Source organism: Eucyclogobius newberryi, unplaced genomic scaffold, assembly GCF_026437365.1.
Source record: "Eucyclogobius newberryi isolate DKJ021-1_F unplaced genomic scaffold, fEucNew1.0.hap1 SCAF_6, whole genome shotgun sequence".
Taxonomy (NCBI): Eukaryota; Metazoa; Chordata; class Actinopteri; order Gobiiformes; family Gobiidae; genus Eucyclogobius; species Eucyclogobius newberryi.
The window spans coordinates 19,998,382-20,018,369 of NW_027316278.1; the positions used below are offsets into that span (position 1 = coordinate 19,998,382).

Below are 19,988 nucleotides of genomic sequence, written 5' to 3' on the forward strand. Positions count from 1 at the left end.
CATCATTGTTGACTGACAGAACAGCTGTGGAATGTGTTTGGGTAAAGAAGTCAGCAGTATAATATATGCAACTAAATATAATCTTGGATCATCCTGACATCAACACGTGTCAACTTTTACGATCATAATACAAAACAAGAGGTGTATCAGTCAAAACATGAGGGTGGGTAAACTCAAATGTAACGTTTGAGAGAGTAAACGGACGGCTTTGCACTGCCCTGCAATTAATGTGCCATGACCCATTGCAATTCCTCACTAAACAATACAAACAACCAAAAATATATAAATCACATTAGCCAACATCTGAAGACCACAATTTCAACTGAAATAAACAAAACTTTCTTTCTTAATCCTTTCAACTCAACCATGGACGAGATCCACAGATTGAGAATGACTTTTGGATGAAAGTCGAAGCGTCTTGTCCAGATGACTACAACCGAATCTCTTTCTACGATGAACATTCCTGAACGAATGATTGCACCAACCCATAAACTAAATCTTAGTTTGAACTGAGTATATGATTTATTAAACAAATAAATACATCTAATACAGCCATTATTTAACAAAACAATTTAAATGAGTTTAGATTGAGAACTGCACCCATCATGAGCAGTGCCATCTGTGCCAATAGCCACACAGATATAAAGCGCACGTCAGTACATCCACGTCATGCAGTCCAAACAGAAGATGGATGCTAAGCAACCGTGCAATCTCAGTTGCAGATGGTAAGGTCTGATCATGTTTATTTTACACTAATGCACCTAAATCCCATTGCAGCTCCACGCCTATGAGATGATGGCACTAAGAATATGAAGACGCGTCTGGGCACCAAGTACAAACCCATACAACCTCTCCTACCTGGTGAAAACATTTGGGTAATATATCATATTACATTAATCATTACTAAAACACTGGTCTCAGCAGTCCCCGAGATCAAAGTTATTTTAAAACAGTAAGCCTAACCTTGGTAGAAATATATCAATACCAATAAACCTAACATGATTAGTACAAACTAAAGCTTGTATTATGCCCCATTCTTGTTTTTCTGTGTTAAAATGATAAAACTCCACAAAACATTTTTGATGATGTGATGAAAGGAGAAAATCATAAAACTATATTATGTACTATATCATAACTTTTCAGGAGTTGAAGACACATCTTAAAAAGGAAAAACAAATGCATGCAGCTATACCATTACCATTGATTGGACTTGTGATTTACAAACTGTGAATGTATAGAATAGTAAAGAATCTAGGTGTAATGTAAATTTTCATTTGACACCTATGGTATGTTTTTGAGGGACGCAATTAAGTCAAAGGAATTTCAAAATCCTACATCATTATTTGCATTTTCTCTCTGTAAATTGTATATAGGTAATTGTCATCATATGGATAGTGAGAGAGTCAGTCAGGCAGCTTTTCAAAAGATAACATAACATAGCACTATATAGATCTGCAATGGAACATGCTGAATATATATGAAATTGGTTGCAGGCCTACTGCGGATCCTGTGCAGAAAGGACTTGCCTTGGTTTTGATGTGCAGATTGTACTATATCATATTCATCAATCATCATTATGAATATCACACCCAATTGAAAGACTTAACCGTGCACATCCAATTCAAAAAAATAATATATAATATACCGGTAAGTATTGGAATTTTCAGTAATGGGTGTTATTTGTTCAGCAAGAATATTCAAAAATCTTGACAGACAAGATGGTACTTACAGTATGTCATGAGGGCGTTATTGCTGGTCTGCCTGTCTTGTGCCTGATTGTGCATAAGTCTGTCTCAATTTAGTTTGTAGTTGTTATAAAGTACAAAAATTTCCACCGTGTGGCTACAGACCATATAAGATTATTATCCTCATCCCACTTGGTGAGGCTGTCATAGCAAGCTTTATGTCAGACAAGCAACTGTCACTAGACTGGACAGCCTATGGATAAATTGTAGCTGACTATAACAAAACTCACATTACAGTACCAAGGCCAACCAAGGCCTACACTTACAGTCTAATGTTCTAAATTATGCTTGAATAAATCTAACAGTGTCCTTTTTGGTATAAGACCACATCCACATCCTGAGCCTTTTTCAGGCTGTACTAAAAGAACAACAGGTAGACTTTTTTAGGTTTACCTCTATTTTATTCCTTGGAGTAGATCTGGGTGCTAAATTAAACTTGGATTTAGTCCATGATACTTGTTTGTACCGTTTGAGGAATGTCCTGATTGAAAAAATCTCTGAGCGAATTACGTAATCTCATTCATACTTTTAAAATTGTAGCTACCACTAATAGTGTGTCATACCACCTTGAGAATGTCTAGACTGATTCAGAAGCTGAGCATGGTCAGGCCTGGTTAGGACTTGGAAGGGAAACTACTGGGAACACCAGGTGCCGCAATGAGGCGGCAGTGTTCTTGTGTCCTTGGGCTAAACACTTCACCCACCTTGCCTCCATTTATCTACACTGAAATTTGTGAGAGCAACATGTGGAAATTCATGTTCATAACACTGTCCCGATGAAATAAAATAATAATAACTTATCAAGTATAGGATCCGCCACCTGCTTCTTTCCGCAGGATGCTTTTCCTTTGCCTGGAATGTTCCATAGTATTTAACATTCTGTCTCCAAAGAGAAAAGCAGGTGATGCCACAATAGCCCAAGTTACAGGTCAGATCTGTAGAGAAGTTAGCCCGCTCACAGTAAGCATGATTTGGGTATTTAAAAAGGTATTTTTAGCAATAAGTTCACCTTTAATTGAATAAATGCAATATTGATAGGTTTGAGGACACACTAATTCCAGACAAATCAATAACATATCATTGACAAGCAGGTGGCAGCCTTGCCACCATGAAAGTTAGAGCAAGTTTAACTTAGGACTTCAACTTTCTTTCTTTGCGTTGCCTGGATCACAAAAAACATAAAATTAAAAAAAAAAAAACATCCTCTTTCCATGCCTGTATGGGCAAAACAACGGAATCAACCAAATTGAGATTATGCAATATGTCGTGTGTGGGCTCAAAACAGCCTTGTCAAATGATGTTATGTGATCAGTGTTGACTGCAAACCTGCAAAGCTCAGGGCCAAGGGATTTAATGCTTAGCCCCACTGATAAACAAGACGCCTCACTGACCTGGATCATCTAGCGTGTCAAAAGGTGGAGCATGATTTCACTGTTGGTAAACTTCTGAACTCATTTGACCAAGTATGAGTGGGCTGTCTACAACTGCTGAGTAAGCAGATTTATTGTTGAAGCATTTTTTTTTAAGAATCATTCTCATATCTCATGTAAGTACTTATTAACGTGGAGAGACGACCTCAGTTTTGACGTTTTGATTTTAGTACAAGGCCCGGAGAGATCATAAAACCCATTCACAAGTGACCCTGCCTTTACTGGGCCTGACATGCATCGCCATCTGGTGGCAATAAAGTAATGGGGCTTTTCAGCGCACTACTCAACTCACAAGATTTCTAGTGAAGGCTTTTAATGTGACTCTGGATTCAAGATACACATTTTGAAAATTGTATTGATAAATTAAACATTTCATAAAAGTTTTCACATTTTTGATGAATATTAACTATGCCAGCTTGATAACAAAAATAAAACATACACATTAATTCTTGATGTTACACATAATGATTAAAGGTTGAATGTATGAAGAAATCATTATGCATTGATTTAATATTATAGTTATGAACAAGTAAACATGGTTAAATAAAGTATTTTACAAAACGGAAGTAGTCAACTATCGCTAACAATACTTAGCATCATTTTGTTTTAAAGGCCAGACAGGTAAAGAGGTTTTAACAGGCCTATAAATGCCATCTTTTGCTTTTAGGACTGGTCCACACATGACTAACATGTTGTAATACAGTGAACACAAATGATCACAAGAGCTCGTTTTATGTCTGTGTGTAGCGGATAATTTCACCTAGGTCGTAGCCAGTTACTGCAAAGGCATAACCATCATCGTCACAGAACCGGGCACCACAGATTTGTGTATCTGTCACACATTCATTATGTAAGTGAGCCACCTTTAAAAGAGAAAGGTTGTGATAAAAAACACATAAAAATAAAATAATAAGACTTTTTGAAACAAGATTTACCTCAACACTGTTGGTTTCAGGAGTTAAAGACATGTGCCACACTCGCACTAGAGAATCTTCGGCAGCAGATAAAAGCTTTGCAGCAGAGGGAGCAAGTATTTAGGAATTATATTTTGAATTTAAAACAATGTTGTTATAAAAAGTATTTTGCAACTTACTAAGCCAGAAAATGGAGCAATGTCCAGAGAGTTAATCCAGCGAGCATGCGCATTAATTTCCACATGCAGTATTCCAGTCACAGCCTCATACAGACGGATTTGGCCTGTGCCATAACCTGCAGCTACAGTGCCCTTCCATAACTTCACAGATGAGCAGGTCATACTGGAATGGGGATAGAGAATAAATTATTATTATTAGAGAACAAGAACAACATTTTTCTTCTAACCACTAATAGCTACATCTGAAAAAAATCATACTCAAAACCAGGTATCTTGTTGAGTAAATGAAACTCCTCGCCAGCTTTCCACACACACATGTTGCCTCCGTCATCAGCACTGACCATGTCAGCTATGCACTCCTGGTGTAACAATATATGGTTGGATGTTAGATTTGTTTTGTTACATGTTAGATTCAAAATAAAAGATCTTTGCACTTGAGACTTACTTGGCTACCAGAGCACTCTGAAGCAATGTCAGTGATAGACTCCTTATGCTCTTCCAGGACCTCAGATAATGTGATGTTACTGCCTTTACTTGGAATGTCAAATACCAAAATAGATCCTGAAGACACACCTGGATAAGAGCAGTGTAAGTTAAGGTAATCAGGTAATAATTTTTTTGTTTTTGTTGACAGATTGACAGGCGGATCAGTGCAGTGTCTACAGTGATGACCTCGCTGTATCGGACTGTTGTGGTGAAGAAGGAGCTGAGTCGAAAGGCAAAGCTCTTGATTTACCGGTCACTCTACGTTCTGACCTCACCTATGGTCATGAGCTTTGGGTAATGACCAAAAGGACAAGATCAAGCGGTCAAAATGAGCTTCCTCCACCGTGTGGCTGGGCACTCCAATAGATAGGATGAGGAGCTCAGTCACACGGGGGGAGCTCGGAGTAGAGCCGCTGCTCCTCCACGTGGAGAGAAGCCAGCTGAGGTGGCTCGGGCATCTGTTCCGGATGCCTCCTGGGCACCTCCCTGGGGAGGTGTTTCGGGCATGTTGCACCGGAAGAGGCCCCGTGGAAGACCCAGGACATGCTGGAGAGACTATGTCTCTCGGCTGGCCTAGGAACGCCTCGGGATCCCCCCGGAGGAGTTCAGGAAGTGTCTGGGGGAGTAGGAAGTCTAGGAGTCCCTGTTAAGACTGCTGCCCCGGATAAGCGGAAGAAGGTGGATTACCTGCCTGTGCTCACGAATTACACTGTCCAAACTGTACAACAGTCAGTTTGGGTCAAATGTTATCCATCTAAATTAAAAAGCAGATTGTTGCATTTAGAGGAAGGATTAAGTCAAGCATGTTTCTACTACAGGAAAATGCAGTTCAGAACTCAATAACTTGTCTAGGCAGGTGTTTGTTTTTCCATGTGGGGCCCAGGCAGCCACGGCAGCAGCTGGCTCAGATGTCTCAGAGCATTTCAGGAGTCAGGGGCAACATGCACTGTGCTAAGATCCTCACGCTCTAGCTCGTCTCAAACGAGCTTTGACCAGGTATGTTAAAAAATACTTACCCACACAGATGTAATTATCCCACACTGCTGATATTCCTCTGGCAAAGACTGCTTGGGCTATGAAAAAATAACTATTAAGGACCGCTATTATTGTTCATTTAATATCATAGGTGGATAGAAGTTTCTTGCTTACCTGTGGGTGTTTCAGGTGTGTCAAGGGCATGCCAATATACCATTATTGAACCATCAGATTCATACATCTGAATTAATGCAGCAAAACAACAGCAGTGCACAATCAAAAACAAGAGCATGGAATAATTTAACAAAAATTAAGCCCATTACCTGAATGCCTTTTTGGGAAGTCACTACAAGCAAATCACGTGAAGGTAAACCACAGAATGAAGCCTGAAATATATTTATATATAATATAAATAGTCATAATAATGATTACAAATAAATAGTAATAACGGCTGTGTAATAATCAAACCTGCATAATGAGTGATGTGCTTGTTGCCACATTAGGCTCCTTGGACTGTAGTTGACGGTGGGAATAATTCAGTCCGTCCCAGGATGCACTCACCATGTTCACCACATTTGCATGAACCACTGTGAAATATGTCAGTTTTCGTGGAGCGATGCGCAGCACACTCAGGTTGTTGTACAACGCCGAGGCGCTGTTTTTGATTTGGATACTCTTCTCTTTGTGATACATCTGACAGGCTTCTGTGTTCCCGAATGACTTCTTTGTCTTAGTATGGCCACTAAAATATACGATTGTATAGCACGTTTAAGATCAAAACAATTATTATACACAGAGCAAACAACAGCACGAAGTTAACGCGTTATGGTTCGTGTTTTCCTAGCTGCTAACTGCTATTCTTCTGCACTGGATCGCCGCTGCTGATCAGTGACTTCACTGCAAACTAATTCACGTTCAAGCTGTACTTGTCCAACATTGGGTTCGCCCCTTCTATTAGTTAACAATGTTAACTGATACTTAACCTGCCAAAAACAAGAGTTAGCTGCAGAGTATTTCGCCCCGGATTATCAGAGCGTCCGACGCAGCCATAGAAACCAGCGTGAACGTGTACGTCCTAAACACCGAGGGTGGTTGGTTTCGGCGTCAGCCAATCAGAGTTCGCTGCTCTAAAACAGGAATCACGAATAAAAGGATTACTTTGACTTGGCGTCATGTTGCTCATGGGAACGGTTGAAGTTGCCTGTTCTAAATTTGACCACATAATAATAATGATAGTAATGTATTGATACATCCATCATGGTTTATTATCTGGGGGTTGTGTGTGCTCGCGGTCATACGTATATCGTGATTGCACATGCAACCAAACTATCAGTAATGACGAAACATGGTGACCAATCACATGGAGCTTTTCCCTTTCCAACCAATCAGGGGCTACCTTTTGTAACAGCACGTTTGATAGACCCTTTCCGCGTGTGCGAAACAGAAGAAGCAGAGCAAATGAAATGTTTTGTAAACTATGATCATAAACGCAAGTAAGACTACTACAACCATGAAAAATGAACTAAAAGACGAGAGTGCTGCACACGAGGTAAGAAGACGCGTAATTATTCTTATTTAAGCTTAGGCTGTTTTCTGTAACAAATATTGTATCGGCTACAGCACAATATTACCATTATAAACTAAAACACTTTATCTAAAACACACATGAGTAGTTATTTTATAAGTTGGTTATCTCTAAATAACTATCTGGATATGTTTTGTACATTTGAGTAAAGTCTCAATTTGACAGTAAAGTTCAGATCTGCTTCTCCATCTCTTTGCATTCGTGAACCTTTACAAAACACGAAACCATATTTTTATTATACAAAATGTATTTTTCGTAGATGTCAACACCGGTCTCATCTGACAATGAAAACGAAGACAAGGGTTTATCTAAAACCAAACGATCTGCTCCTGATGAAGACAGTGATGATGATAAGGAGGTGAAATATCATCCTGTGAAGATGTCCAGAAGTGACCTGTACAGACCTCCAACAGCAGAAGAACTCAAACAACTGAAAGAAGCTGAGAGCTTGTTTCATTGTAGTTTACTTAAAATGCAGGTAAAAAAGTGACCGCACTCTGAACAATGTTAGTGCACACTGTTTCTCCTCTCTGTAACTGTTCAATTATTTCCCGTCTGTAATCTTAATCCCCAGATGGAGGAGCTCTTGAAGGAAGTTTTCATAAGTGACCGAAAGAAACTGCAAATTGATTCATTTGTTCATACTGTCACAAGCCTGCTCCAATGTGTACCAAAAACTGAAAAAGTTGAGGTAAGTCGTTAAATATGTAGCTTACACATTTTCTTTGGTTTAACAATGGTCTTTGGTCTAAATTTGGGTGTCTTTCAGATGACTGATCTGTCATGGTTGACGGGAGCTAAGGTTCCCTTTATTCTTGTTCCTCAAACAACAAAGGGCAAGTTTCACATGGAACCTCCATCTTCTGTTGATCTCATTGGGAGCTATCCACTTGGCACCTGTACTAAACCGCATGTCATGGTTGACCTGCTGGTTATAATCCCATCTGTAAATTCAGTCTTTTGATGTCATCATAATTTCATATGTGAAGTAGCACTAAAAAAAGTAAACCAAGCAATGTCACTTCTAGGATGTCCTCCAAGAAAAAGATGCCTTAAATCAGAGGTATCCCAGGAAAAGAGCTCTGTATCTGGCAGGTCTGGCCCAGCACCTCGCAACCTCGTCTGAAATTGGAACATTACTTTACTCCTGTCTACATGGCAATCGGCTTCGCCCTGTTCTACTGATAAAACCACCAGGTTGTTTTTATAACTCTACTTCTATGTATGTATAATTTGATACCAAGTTTGACAGAATGTGTTTCTATTTCTCTACAGGCAAGGAAGTGTCTAGCTTTAGTGTACGTATTCATGCCAGTCCACCTGCTGGCTTCTTCAAACCAAGCCGTTTCCATCCTCAGAGAAACAATATTAGGACAGAGTGGTACACTGGGATCTCTCATTCTGGTAATAATATAAAAAGGATGGAGACAATGTTTAGTTTTCATGTTTGATTTTATCTTTTTGATTTTTGTTCCTATAATATGTGTGGTTATGTTATGTTATGTGTGTTTCTGCAGAGCCTAATGAACCCCCGACGCCACATTACAACAGCACCCTTCTTGGGGATCTTCTGCCCAGCGCTCATCTTCAGTTCCTGTCTGCCATCCAGTCTCAGTGCTCAGCGTTTGCAGATGCAGTAGCCTTACTTAAAGTCTGGCTTCGTCAAAGAGAACTTGACAAGGTAGTAGATCAGATACGTTATATCTACTTTCTTTTTTTACTTTGCTGTTCCATTATTTCAGTGTAAGAAGTCATTTGTCTGTTATGATTCATTCTCAGGGCCCTGGTTGCTTTAACGGATTTCTGGCCTCGATGCTTCTGGCCTATTTGCTGAACGCTCACAGAATCAGTAACAGCATGTCAGCCTATCAGTTGCTCCGTAACAGTTTAAACTTTCTTGGTAAGTTTTACCTTTTTATGTGTAATTTATATTCTAAATGTTGCAATACTCATAGTCTTATTTTTGTCTATTCACAGCATCCACAGACCTGACTGTGAATGGAATTAGCCTGGCAAAAAATACAGATTCCACAGCTGTGAGTGTTAAGGACAAAAAAAAATGTGTTTGATGCAATAATAATAATAATAATAATATGTTATATTTCTATGTAGCCATCACTTGAAGAGTTCCACAAGGCTTTTCAGGTTGTCTTTGTTGATCCATCAGGTCATCTTAACTTATGCGCCGACATGACTGCTTGCTCCTACAAACAGGTATTTAAAAATAAAATGTGTTCAGAAAAGATGTTGATCGTGTCATGTAAACAAAAAAATATTTGCTTTTGCCTAGTTGCAGCATGAAGCGTCTGTTTCAATGGAGTTTTGGGATAACGCAACTGTAGATGGATTTCAGAGCCTTCTAATGACCCCAAAACCAATGATAAGGACAAGTGATCATGTTTTTCAGTAAGTCTTTATTTATAAGCTGCAATGCTGTATATTTTGATAGCAGAATTGACAAAACAGACAATGTATAGGATTTGGTAATTGTAATAATCTTTTATTTGCAGACTATGTGAGCTAGTAAAGCTGCAGTCTAGCTGTAAGAAGCTAAATCTACTAAATGAGCTGATGGACTTCAGTGGAAACTACATCTATGCTTCACTTCCTTATATTTTATCACTGATTCAACGAGGACTGGGTCAGAGACTAATGCTTCTCACACACTCTCGGGCTCCTGACCCAGAGGTAGGTGAAATTTGAGTGACAGGTTGGACAGCTTTAATAATACAGTTCAACATGCACAACTAAATGAATACATGAATTACACTCAGTAAAATAATCAATCGTCCCATCCAGTGGTCTGTACAGAACGAACCGCCAAAGTATAGAGACCAACCACCTCTATCTTTTGGCCTGCTCTTGAACCCAGAACTAGCAGCCTCGGTTCTAGAAAGAGGCCCACCTGCAGACAGCCACAAGGTTAGTGGCATTGCTCAGATCAGAGTTTGCACTAAAAACATTAAAATTATAGTCACTTGTCTGCATTTTATTTTGTTTTAGGCTGCAGAGTTTCGTCAGCTCTGGGGTTCTCGCTCTGAGCTGCGTCGGTTTCAGGATGGTGCAATCACAGAAGCGGTTTTGTGGGATGGAGAGACCATCTGCCAGAAAAGATTGGTGCCCAAACAAATCATCACACACCTCCTACAGCTGTATGTATTAACAGACACACATCAATAACGACAACAACTTACTAGCAACTAGACAATAACTTAAAAAAAACAACAAGTACATGTACAAATATTTCTGTCACTACCAGAGACAAAAACGATAAGTTTGATTGGTATTGAAAATCCTTAATGAGTCACATTCCTGTTTAAAAAGATGAGCATATTCACATGCTCAGGATCCAATCTTGTGCGCATTGTTGCAAATGTTTGTCCACCCTCAGATGATAATGGTAGTGCTACACCAGGCACACATAGGTAGTGACGTGCCAGAACAGCCAGCTTGGGGAAGCGTGGTTCATTTGCTCTCCACCAGTTAAGAGGGTTGATGTCCAGAGAGGGGGCTATGTCTCTCAAATAGTAGTCCACCTGAGCCTCACAGTCTGTGGTATCTGGGCTACTATAGTTATCTCCCAGCAACAACATCATAGTATTTTTCCTGTCACCTTTTAATTGACTGGGTATTATTCCTTGCGAACTACTAGGTGCATCAAAAGTCTTGTGCTCTTCTTTGTTGGTGGTCACTGCTGTGCCTGTTGCATCTAACTTTGACACAAGTTCATGCAGTTTCACCTTTGCAGCTAGTCTTACTGTTGGGGACAGGAAGTTGAGGTGTTTGTGGCGAGGGTCAAGCATGGAAGAAATCAAGGCAGGTTTGGATGCGAGCTCAGCCAAGTCAACCTGTAAACAAATATTAATTGTAAGAAAAAATTTTGAACATCAGTAGCCGGTGGTAAATTATGCTTACCTCCATTCGTTTTCTTAGTGATGTTTGCACTGCTAGTTTAAATGAAACAACTTGTTCAACATCATTTTCCTTAGGCTCTAGATGTGCCTGTATGAGGCTGAAGGTTATTGGATATATGTTTGACATGGATACCTCAGTCTCGGCTGATATAGCGGTTGTTGCCCACTTTAGTGTTGCTAGCACAGTAGCAAAGTTCTCAATAATTTGCCAGTAGTCATCTTCAATCTCAAGGGCTTGGGCTTCCTGTCTGTTGAAAACTGTGCGGTCTGAGAGTACAGCTTTAATAGCCCACCGCTGCTCCAGCAGACTTTCAAACATGTCACAAATAGTGTCCCATCTGGTTTTGTTTGACTGGATTAACTTTAGTTGTGGCAAACACATCTGATGCTGCTTTTGCTCCAAAGCTTCATTTGCCAGCGAGTTACTGTTAAAGTGTTTGACAAGTTTCCCCGCAGCGGTTATAATGCAAAGGAGATCTTCAGACAGTCCATCATTAACTGCTAACTGCAATGTTGTAGCAAAGCAGGCAACATAGTCCCAAGTAATCTTGGCACAGTCCCGAGTTGGCAAGATGTCCACTGTGTTCTGGACACATGCAGTAACCTTTCGAACAAGACCCCACTCCTCAACAACTTTAAGAAGCCTCTCTGAGATACATTTTGCTGTCATGCTTTTGTCCGATGGGAGCTTTTCAGTTTGCAGTACAATCCACCTTCCCTGCCAGTCTTCAGTTATGAAAGAACATGAAACGGTCACATATTTCTGTGATGGAAGACCCGTCCAAAAATCTGCAATTATTGCCACTTTGTCCACTTTTGTCAACAGTACTTGGAGTTCTTCTACTTTCTCATGGAAACGTCCCTCAATAAGACGTGTGATATCAAATGGAGTTGGCATTTTAAAATTCTGGACTGTAAATGTAAGAAGCTCACGAAAGCCTTCCCCACATACCACGCTGACAGGAAGCAGATCTTTCTCTATCATTTTACAAATAAGTTCATTCACCTCCGCATGTGTGGGCAGCGCTTCAGAGTGCTTGTTTTTGATGTGGTAAATCATGCTGGTTGTGCTGCTTTTGTATTTCAGTTTGGTGTCGCACATGGTGCAGTAGACCTCATCCCCTGATCTAATAAACACATCCCAAACAGAACTTCGCTTTAGACGCTTTCTATCGATGTTTTGGGGCAGATCTGTTGAGGGGATGGGAGACTGCAAAAACGCTTGAGACATAATTTGTCCAGAAGTGCCTTCCTCCTCATCGGCGGAGACAACGGTGCAGATGATGGGCTTTTCGTCAACCTCTTCCGTGTTGTTGATTATCGGCTCTGTATATGGAGCCGCGGCGTGCTTCTTCATATGGTGCATCATTGTGCTCGTTGCCCCGCCACAATACTTCAGTGTGGCGTTACATCGCATGCATTGTACATAGTTCCCTACTTGCCTAAAGCAGTCCCAAACAGAGCTGCTTCTCTTTCTACCCGAGCGCCCCATCATCGCGGATACCGGAGTATGACCAGCTGCGTTTCATTTATCCAGGGTCAAAACATCGTCATGGTTTACATTACTCTACAAACAAAAACACAACAACCCGATTCGCTGCCAATGCACATCCTTAAATAAATATGTTTTTCCAGGCACGCGAATGTCCCAGAATCCTCCATCCGATATGTTGGTGCGATGGTTGATGATGTCATCATCATGCGCCGCGAGGTAAACTATATTTTTTGTCATGTTTCCTATAACTATTGTTATTCTCATTGTTTACTGTAGTACAACACTACATATATGTTGTGGATATTTCACATTATTGTTCCGTTCTACAGTGATAAATGTTCTCAATTAAAAAATATTGTATTACTTCATGTTTACCACTAAGAGGCGCCATTTCACTGTATCTCCAAAAGGAAGTCTAGTTGTTTCTGTTTTCCTGTCAGGTGCCCAGCACTGGAGAGGAGGAGAGTTTATTGGTGGTTCAATCCTTTGATGATTTGAGTAGAAAGTTATGGCAACTAGAAGGTCTGCCTTTGGCCATAACGTCAGTGCAAGGAGCCCATCCAGCACTCCGATGCACACAGGTAAAAAAGTGAACGGTGCCCTTATTGTTTACTGGTATAATGTACAGCTGTATTCTGAAATGATTTAATCATTATTTGCAGGTATTCCCCCCACAAGTCACCAAAACGGATTATTCATTTTTTGATAAGGAAAAAAATTCCAGATCTCTTTTACCAAAAGAAGACAAATCCTGCCCTAGCTATATAACTCCTATTACAGGTAAGGCATATTGTAATTATCAATGTTACACATTGGATACCTTTTGTAATAAAATAACTTTTTGGTATGCTTTATCAGTTATTTGCCACATGGAGGGAAGTGGAAAATGGCCTCATGATCGTCTTGCTATCCGTCACATCAGAGCTGCATTCCACATTCGTCTGGGAGAATTATTGAAACGGCATCATAATTATGCGTTCAGAGCCTGCCCTTCTCATTTGGACCTGTGGAAGGTGATTTTTCCAATGTGGTGTTCTAGGGATTGTTTGTTACTGTTTCGCAGTCTTTTTAAACAGTTAATGCATGCCCCCTTGAAATATCTTTGTCTTCTAGGATGGACTGGTGTTCCGCATCCAGATAGCGTACCATCGTGAGCCACAGGTTTTGAGGGAAAGTATTGGTGCAGATGGAATGTTGGTTGTAAGAGATACTGAGGAGGCTCAAGCTTTGGAAAAGGCCACTATACACAAGCCTCTTCTCACAAGCACGCTGCATGGGTAAACATATTTGCCTTTTTATTAATTCAATATACAAGCTTGTGTTCAAACCATTCACTTTTTTTTTACAGGCTTCAGCAGCAACACACTTGCTTTGGCGCAGTGTGTCGTTTGGCTAAGCGATGGCTGGCTGCCCAACTCTTTAGTTGTGAAATCACAGATGACACAGCAGACTTACTGGTAGCATGGCTGTTTCTCCAGCCAGCGCCCTTCACTTCACCAGGGTAACTAGTCCCTGTAGTCTGTAGATGTCTGACCTCCTTGTTAGTCACATATACACAGCAAGCCTCGAAAAAACGGGTCGGACACGTTCAATGACCGACGGAAAAATCAGTTTTGACCGACTCAAAAATAATGTCTCGACATACTGACCGACGCTAATTTTTCGGCGCGTGTCTGATGGCCCATTCACTCCGCGGCGTCAAAGCATTCAAATGTGGACGCATGTTTTTGCGGCTTGTATCCTGCGTTTTGAGCGTCGGACACCTCTGACTGCGCTGGAGCGCAAAGCACTTGCTCTGTGCAGCTTGCAAAGTGGAGCCCCGGAACGCGCAAGCTCAAAGGAGGAGAGGGAGGGAAAGAGAGAAGAGGAGACGGGTAGTTCCAGAGCGTAATCTTACCTGGAAATGCTTTTTTCTTCTTCACAAATCTGTTTGTTGTTGGCGTGAGCCAAAGGAAAGTCCCTCCCCCGAGAGTTACCATGGAGATCATCTCACTAATAAATTATATAATGCTTAAAAGAGCTACAGCGAGGGGCCAGTGAACATAATTTCATAATATTTAATCCATTTATGGCCATTTTATTTTTAAATTAATACGCTGTATTAAAGAGTAGGGAAGTTAATTGTTTGAATTTAAAAAAATATATATACAATATAAATGTTTCCTTACTTTTTTTCTGATAATTGTGACTAATCGTAAAATCGTGATATTTTAAAATGAATATTTTGACATCCCTTATAACGAAACAAACAAAAGTCTCCCAAAAACTAATAAGACGAGTAAATATGAGGAAGCGTATGTAACACTTGGCTTCACTGTGACTGAGGCGGTAGACGAGGAAAGACCGCCATGTCTACTGTGTCTTCAAATGTTGGCTGTGACAGCTTGCAGCCAAATAAATTACACATCAATAAAACACACACTTGTGACTGATTCAGAATTAGCCATGACAGGTACCAAATGATTGGTACCTGTCATGTTGACAGCGATGTAAAAATAATGATGTCAAGGCTTGCACAGTATACACTCCTTTGTTCATTCAGAAGGTCATGTTGCAAATAAAACTCTCTGTCAGTTCTCCTCAGGTGGGCTTCTTGCGTTTCCTTCATCTGCTTGCATCTTTTGATTGGAAGAACAACCCCTTGATAGTCAACCTTAACAACCAGCTTACAGGCAAGAACAATAATATTACTAATCGTTTGGGCGCAATCAAAATGCACACTGACCTTGCTCTATTTACACCAATACTATTATCAATTACCAATACTATTTCCTTGTATTTGTTATTTCTAACTTTTCTTGTGTGCTTCTATGTCACATGAAGTGGCCGACTATACTGAGATCAAGAACGACTTCATGGCCTCCAGAGAGTCTCTGCCTGTCATGTTCATAGCCACGCCTAAGGACAAAAAAATGTCTTTGTGGACCAAACAAGCACCAAGTGTTCAGGTCAGTATCAAGAAATAGTATAGGCAGTTGAGAGACACAACAACAAACATAATTTTAAATTAAAAATGCAAGTTGAATACAAATCAAAGCAAAATGTATTTATTGTTAGTTTTTTCAAGCTTAAACACTAAAAACAATGTTATAAGAAAGAATTACCGGTACATGTTTGTGGCATCAGGTTTCCAATCCTGGAGCCTTTTCACAATGTACACTGGTCTCCTGGCTCACACAGAAAGTAGTTTAAGTATTTAATATGAATTCTTATCTAGAGCGAAATAATAAATAAAATAGTAGTGCTTTTACAATTCACAATATAGGTAGATAACCTTGCTTTTATGGAGATGGAAATCTATTATTTTGGAGTTGTCACAGCACGTCATGTAAATAATTAATCTGCAACAAGAAAAATATTCTAGTTTTTATGACAAAAATAAACAAATCTGTAAATAGTAATTAATTCTTTTTTCGGTCTTTGTTAAATAACTGGCTTGTAATCTTTGGTTTGGTGGTCATTGTGCCACGACACCAGCTGTACACTGTACGGTAATACACAGAGAAGGTGAAGGTGTGATGCTCATGGTCCGTATTTGACCCAAATTCACTTGTTTACCGTGGTCTTGATGCTCAACTCTGTTCTGCTGAGAGATCCATTTATATCCAGCAGCAGCCAAAGACCCTACACCACTGGCCACCTGGTTACTGACTTATGCGTATTGTATAATGAAGATCTTTATTGACATATCTGTGCCATACATACATACAATACAAATATGGTCAAAACTATTTTCCTCCAGTCAGCAGCTGCTTTCTTGGCCCTTGAATACCTTTAGGAGGACACTATACTGCCACATGGTGGATGGACAGTCATAGGTCTTTTCCATCGTCCCCTAACTTGCTGGAAGACTTGTTTATCTCGAGTGGATAGGAATATTTAAAGATGACTATAAATGCTGGATAAATGGAATATTTGAAGGCGTTTTTATTGACAAATATATTTGTTAATGTCCCGTGTAAGAAAAGGTTTTGTGCAAAAATATCTTGCCACATTTTCAGAACTCTTTCTCTTTCTCAGGTGCTTCAGCGTGTTATAATGGTCGCTGCCGAAAGTCTGAAAGTACTGGAACGTCAACTGATGTGCAGTGAGGAGACACAGGACGTGAGGGTCAGTTCAGCCCTCCCTCTGTAGTTCAATAGTTTGAGTGTAACATTTAATTCTATTATAATTTTTTTCAGGTGGTCATGCGCCCCCCTTTGGAGGTCTATGATGTTTTGATTTACCTAAACCCAAAGCAGGTTCCTCTTCTGAGCCAGGCTGTGGATCCTTCTGCTGTCACCTTCACGAGGGGCACTACAGTAGGTTCTGTGGGACAGGCAGGAGGGGCCATGCCTGTGGTTGACTACAATCCTGTCTCCCTGTACCTGAATGAGCTCAGGGTAAGTCTTCACTATAGTGAGACTTGTTTGTTATTTCTTGACTCTCAAGGACACTTTATGAATGGGTTAAAGACGGACAAATACAATTGGTAACACATAAAATAGCAATACAGAAAAATGAAAAAAATCTGAGAGACAAGTTTATTCTTGATTTGAACATGGAAATATAATCTATGTAGATGGTAGGGAGTTCCAATGCTGAGGAGCAGAGCAGCTGAAAGCCCCCCATAGTGACGAGATGGACTGAGGGGACAGAAGTGGAGTAAGGAGGAGGAGGAGCGGAGGGAGTGAGGAGGAGGAGCGGAGTGAGTGAGGAGGAGTGGTTATGTAGTGCAGATCTGAGCGGTAAAGAGGAGCAAGATTGTGGATAGCCTTGAAGGTAGACAGGAGAAATTGAAGGGGAGCCAGTACAAAACCGGGGTGATGTGGAGGAGGGGGTTGTGCAAACTATGCTGGACCTGCTGAAGTTTATGAAGATTTGAGAGGGAGACCAGTATGGAGAGGGAGTTACACTAGTCGAGACGGGAATCGACAAGGCTGTTGACATGGACAGAAGTAGAGTGGGCTGTGAGAGAGGCGCTGAGGCGGTTCATGTTGGATGGAAATGGGCAGTCAGAGGGATGTCATTGATATGTGACTGAAATTATAGACCGCTGTCGGGGATGATATTGTTAGCTTTGGAAAGGGTGGATTTGGTACCAACAAGAAGAAAGAGGTGGGGGTCAGGGACAGACCCTGTATGTGAAAGGTACTGGAACATTTGCCAAAAATGTAATAGTAATGTAAAATTGTATCCCAATTGAAGTACACTTAATATCTTTTATAATCCTTCTGGAGGTAACATCACTCTTCACTGGGATTGGTTAAATCCATCTGTCACTCACTCATGAGGGGCTGATCAATCGGAGGAGTGGGTTGGTAAAACCCTGTATTAATCTGAACACCACTGAATAATTGTATGATTTTACCAAAATGCTGTAGTCTCTAGAATCAGATGTATATGTTTATATCCAAAAACATGATACGGGAAGGATCACAGTGCTCTGTGACATGAATGCCTGCTGAACAGTTTGACAAATTATATAAGTGCAATACAAGGAAAAGGGGAGTGTAGGTACATTGTTTGCGACACATCAAGGGCTATAGATGACTTCCTAGAATTCATGCTGGCCCAAGTTACGACTAGAGTGTCGTTAAGGCAATGAATCAACAGAACAGCTTATGGTGCAAAACAGTTTGGAGTTTCTTGGAACTGAATAATACTTTGTACAGACCTTTTGTTTAGAAAAGTGTTATGTTTTCTAAAACCGGTACTCTTAATTCATCCGTAGGAATCTTTTGGAGATATGGCCCTATTTTTCTGTGATCCTTTTGGTGGGACAGTGGTTGCTGTTTTGTGGAAACCAAAAGCCTTCACGCCACTTCAGTTCAAGGTGAAGTTGAATGCAATATGTAGTGATTTTATAACAATCCAGTAATGTGTTTGAAACTGAACATCTTTCTGTTTGAATATAATTCAGACCTCACAGATGTCCGCCCGAACTATTGAAGTTAATGGAGAAGACGTAAAAACAGTTCCAAATGTTGAAGCAATTCTGGAGGACTTCAAGATCATGGGATATGGTTTGGTCAAATCTATTGAGGCCAGAACAGAGAGATGGACCTTTTAGCCAGATGTATATCTTCACTCACCATTTTGATGTAATATTTGACATATTCTACAAGAGATTATAGTGTGTATCTACTTATAAGAACGTTTGCCAACAGAAATACTCTAAACATCCTTGTACCGTCACAATAAATCATTTCTCACTGCTTTTTACATGTTTTGTTGTCATCTGTACTCTCAGTTATGAAATGTTATATGTAAAATATATTTCTGAGGTGTTATTAAGGAACAAAATAGACATCTGCAATTGTTTTGATATTAAGTATATGACATGTGTAGACACGCTGGCAAATTTGGTTCGTTGTAGATTCCTGGTAGAGCACTTTCTTGGAGTTTGACTTTCAACAAAAATCTTTATCCTTGACTTGAACCTTTTTTCAAATGGAGGATGTGTTGGGCATTTAAAAAATTAGAATCCACTCTGTTGGTACTTGTTTATGTTTTCCAAATTACCTAAACTGTAGGCAAAGAATCATTTAACTGGTTACCTGGCTCAAAAAGGCAAGTTATTTATCAGATATTAGTATAAACTCTGCACTGGTCTGTTTAAAATAAAATGTATCTTGATAGTCTTTGCTACGTCAGGAAACAAATTCTGGTGTCTGTAAAGTCAATCTAATTTCATAATGCTTTGCTATACAATATACCATGGTAATTTTTAGGTGAAAGTCATATTTTTCTCATTCAGTATTGCATAGTGTTTGATGTGGCAAGGCAAGTTTATTTGTAGAGCGCAATTTGTACACGAGGCAAAAACACAACTGGAAAAAGGCTTAATATCTCAAAACGGATAAAGACTTAAAAGAGAAGAGTGTAAATAAAATGCTTCTAGTCATATGCAAAACAGTTTTTTAGCTTAGATTTGAACATTGCTAGAGTAGAGGCCTGTATCACAGATTTTAGCTGCATAAAACTGAAACGCACATTTCCCATGTTTAGTCCTGAATGGCACCAGCAGGAGGCTGGTCCATGTTAAGTCCTGACTCTGGCACCAGCAGGAGGCCGGTCCATGTTTAGTCCTGACTCTGGCACCAGCAGGAGGCCGGTCCATGTTTAGTCCTGACTCTGGCACCAGCAGGAGGCCGGTCCATGTTTAGTCCTGACTCTGGCACCAGCAGGAGGCCGGTCCATGTTTAGTCCTGACTCTGGCACCAGCAGGAGGCCGGTCCATGTTTAGTCCTGACTCTGGCACCAGCAGGAGGCCGGTCCATGTT

At 40.2% G+C, this 19,988-nt stretch overlaps 3 protein-coding genes across 3 annotated transcripts; 1 reads left to right on the forward strand and 2 right to left on the reverse strand.

Annotated features, from left to right (window-relative positions):
• Positions 1–3,762: 3,762 nt before the first annotated feature.
• Positions 3,763–6,930, reverse strand: wdr54 (WD repeat domain 54). The gene is made up of 9 exons (XM_072432484.1): positions 6,198–6,930; positions 6,053–6,115; positions 5,904–5,970; positions 5,771–5,827; positions 4,714–4,841; positions 4,527–4,627; positions 4,269–4,431; positions 4,111–4,185; positions 3,763–4,038 (listed from the first exon to the last, which is right to left on the reverse strand). Exons 1-9 carry the CDS (start codon positions 6,420–6,422, stop codon positions 3,907–3,909), a joined length of 1,011 nt encoding a protein of 336 aa, XP_072288585.1. The 5' UTR covers positions 6,423–6,930; the 3' UTR covers positions 3,763–3,906.
• A 194-nt stretch (positions 6,931–7,124) lies between these two features.
• Positions 7,125–18,907, forward strand: nol6 (nucleolar protein 6 (RNA-associated)). Its single transcript, XM_072432465.1, has 26 exons — positions 7,125–7,278; positions 7,574–7,792; positions 7,889–8,005; positions 8,084–8,260; positions 8,343–8,511; positions 8,590–8,718; positions 8,832–8,995; positions 9,094–9,214; positions 9,292–9,350; positions 9,427–9,528; positions 9,605–9,720; positions 9,825–10,002; positions 10,114–10,236; positions 10,318–10,466; positions 12,864–12,939; positions 13,164–13,304; positions 13,386–13,503; positions 13,582–13,736; positions 13,837–14,000; positions 14,072–14,224; positions 15,298–15,395; positions 15,547–15,671; positions 16,744–16,833; positions 16,905–17,105; positions 18,437–18,538; positions 18,626–18,907. The coding sequence occupies exons 1-26, from the start codon at positions 7,207–7,209 to the stop codon at positions 18,773–18,775; spliced, it is 3,468 nt and encodes a 1,155-aa protein (XP_072288566.1). The 5' UTR covers positions 7,125–7,206; the 3' UTR covers positions 18,776–18,907.
• LOC140346420 (zinc finger BED domain-containing protein 4-like) lies at positions 10,289–12,906 on the reverse strand. Its single transcript, XM_072432466.1, has 2 exons — positions 11,230–12,906; positions 10,289–11,162 (listed from the first exon to the last, which is right to left on the reverse strand). The coding sequence occupies exons 1-2, from the start codon at positions 12,721–12,723 to the stop codon at positions 10,611–10,613; spliced, it is 2,046 nt and encodes a 681-aa protein (XP_072288567.1). The 5' UTR covers positions 12,724–12,906; the 3' UTR covers positions 10,289–10,610.
• Positions 18,908–19,988: the final 1,081 nt, after the last annotated feature.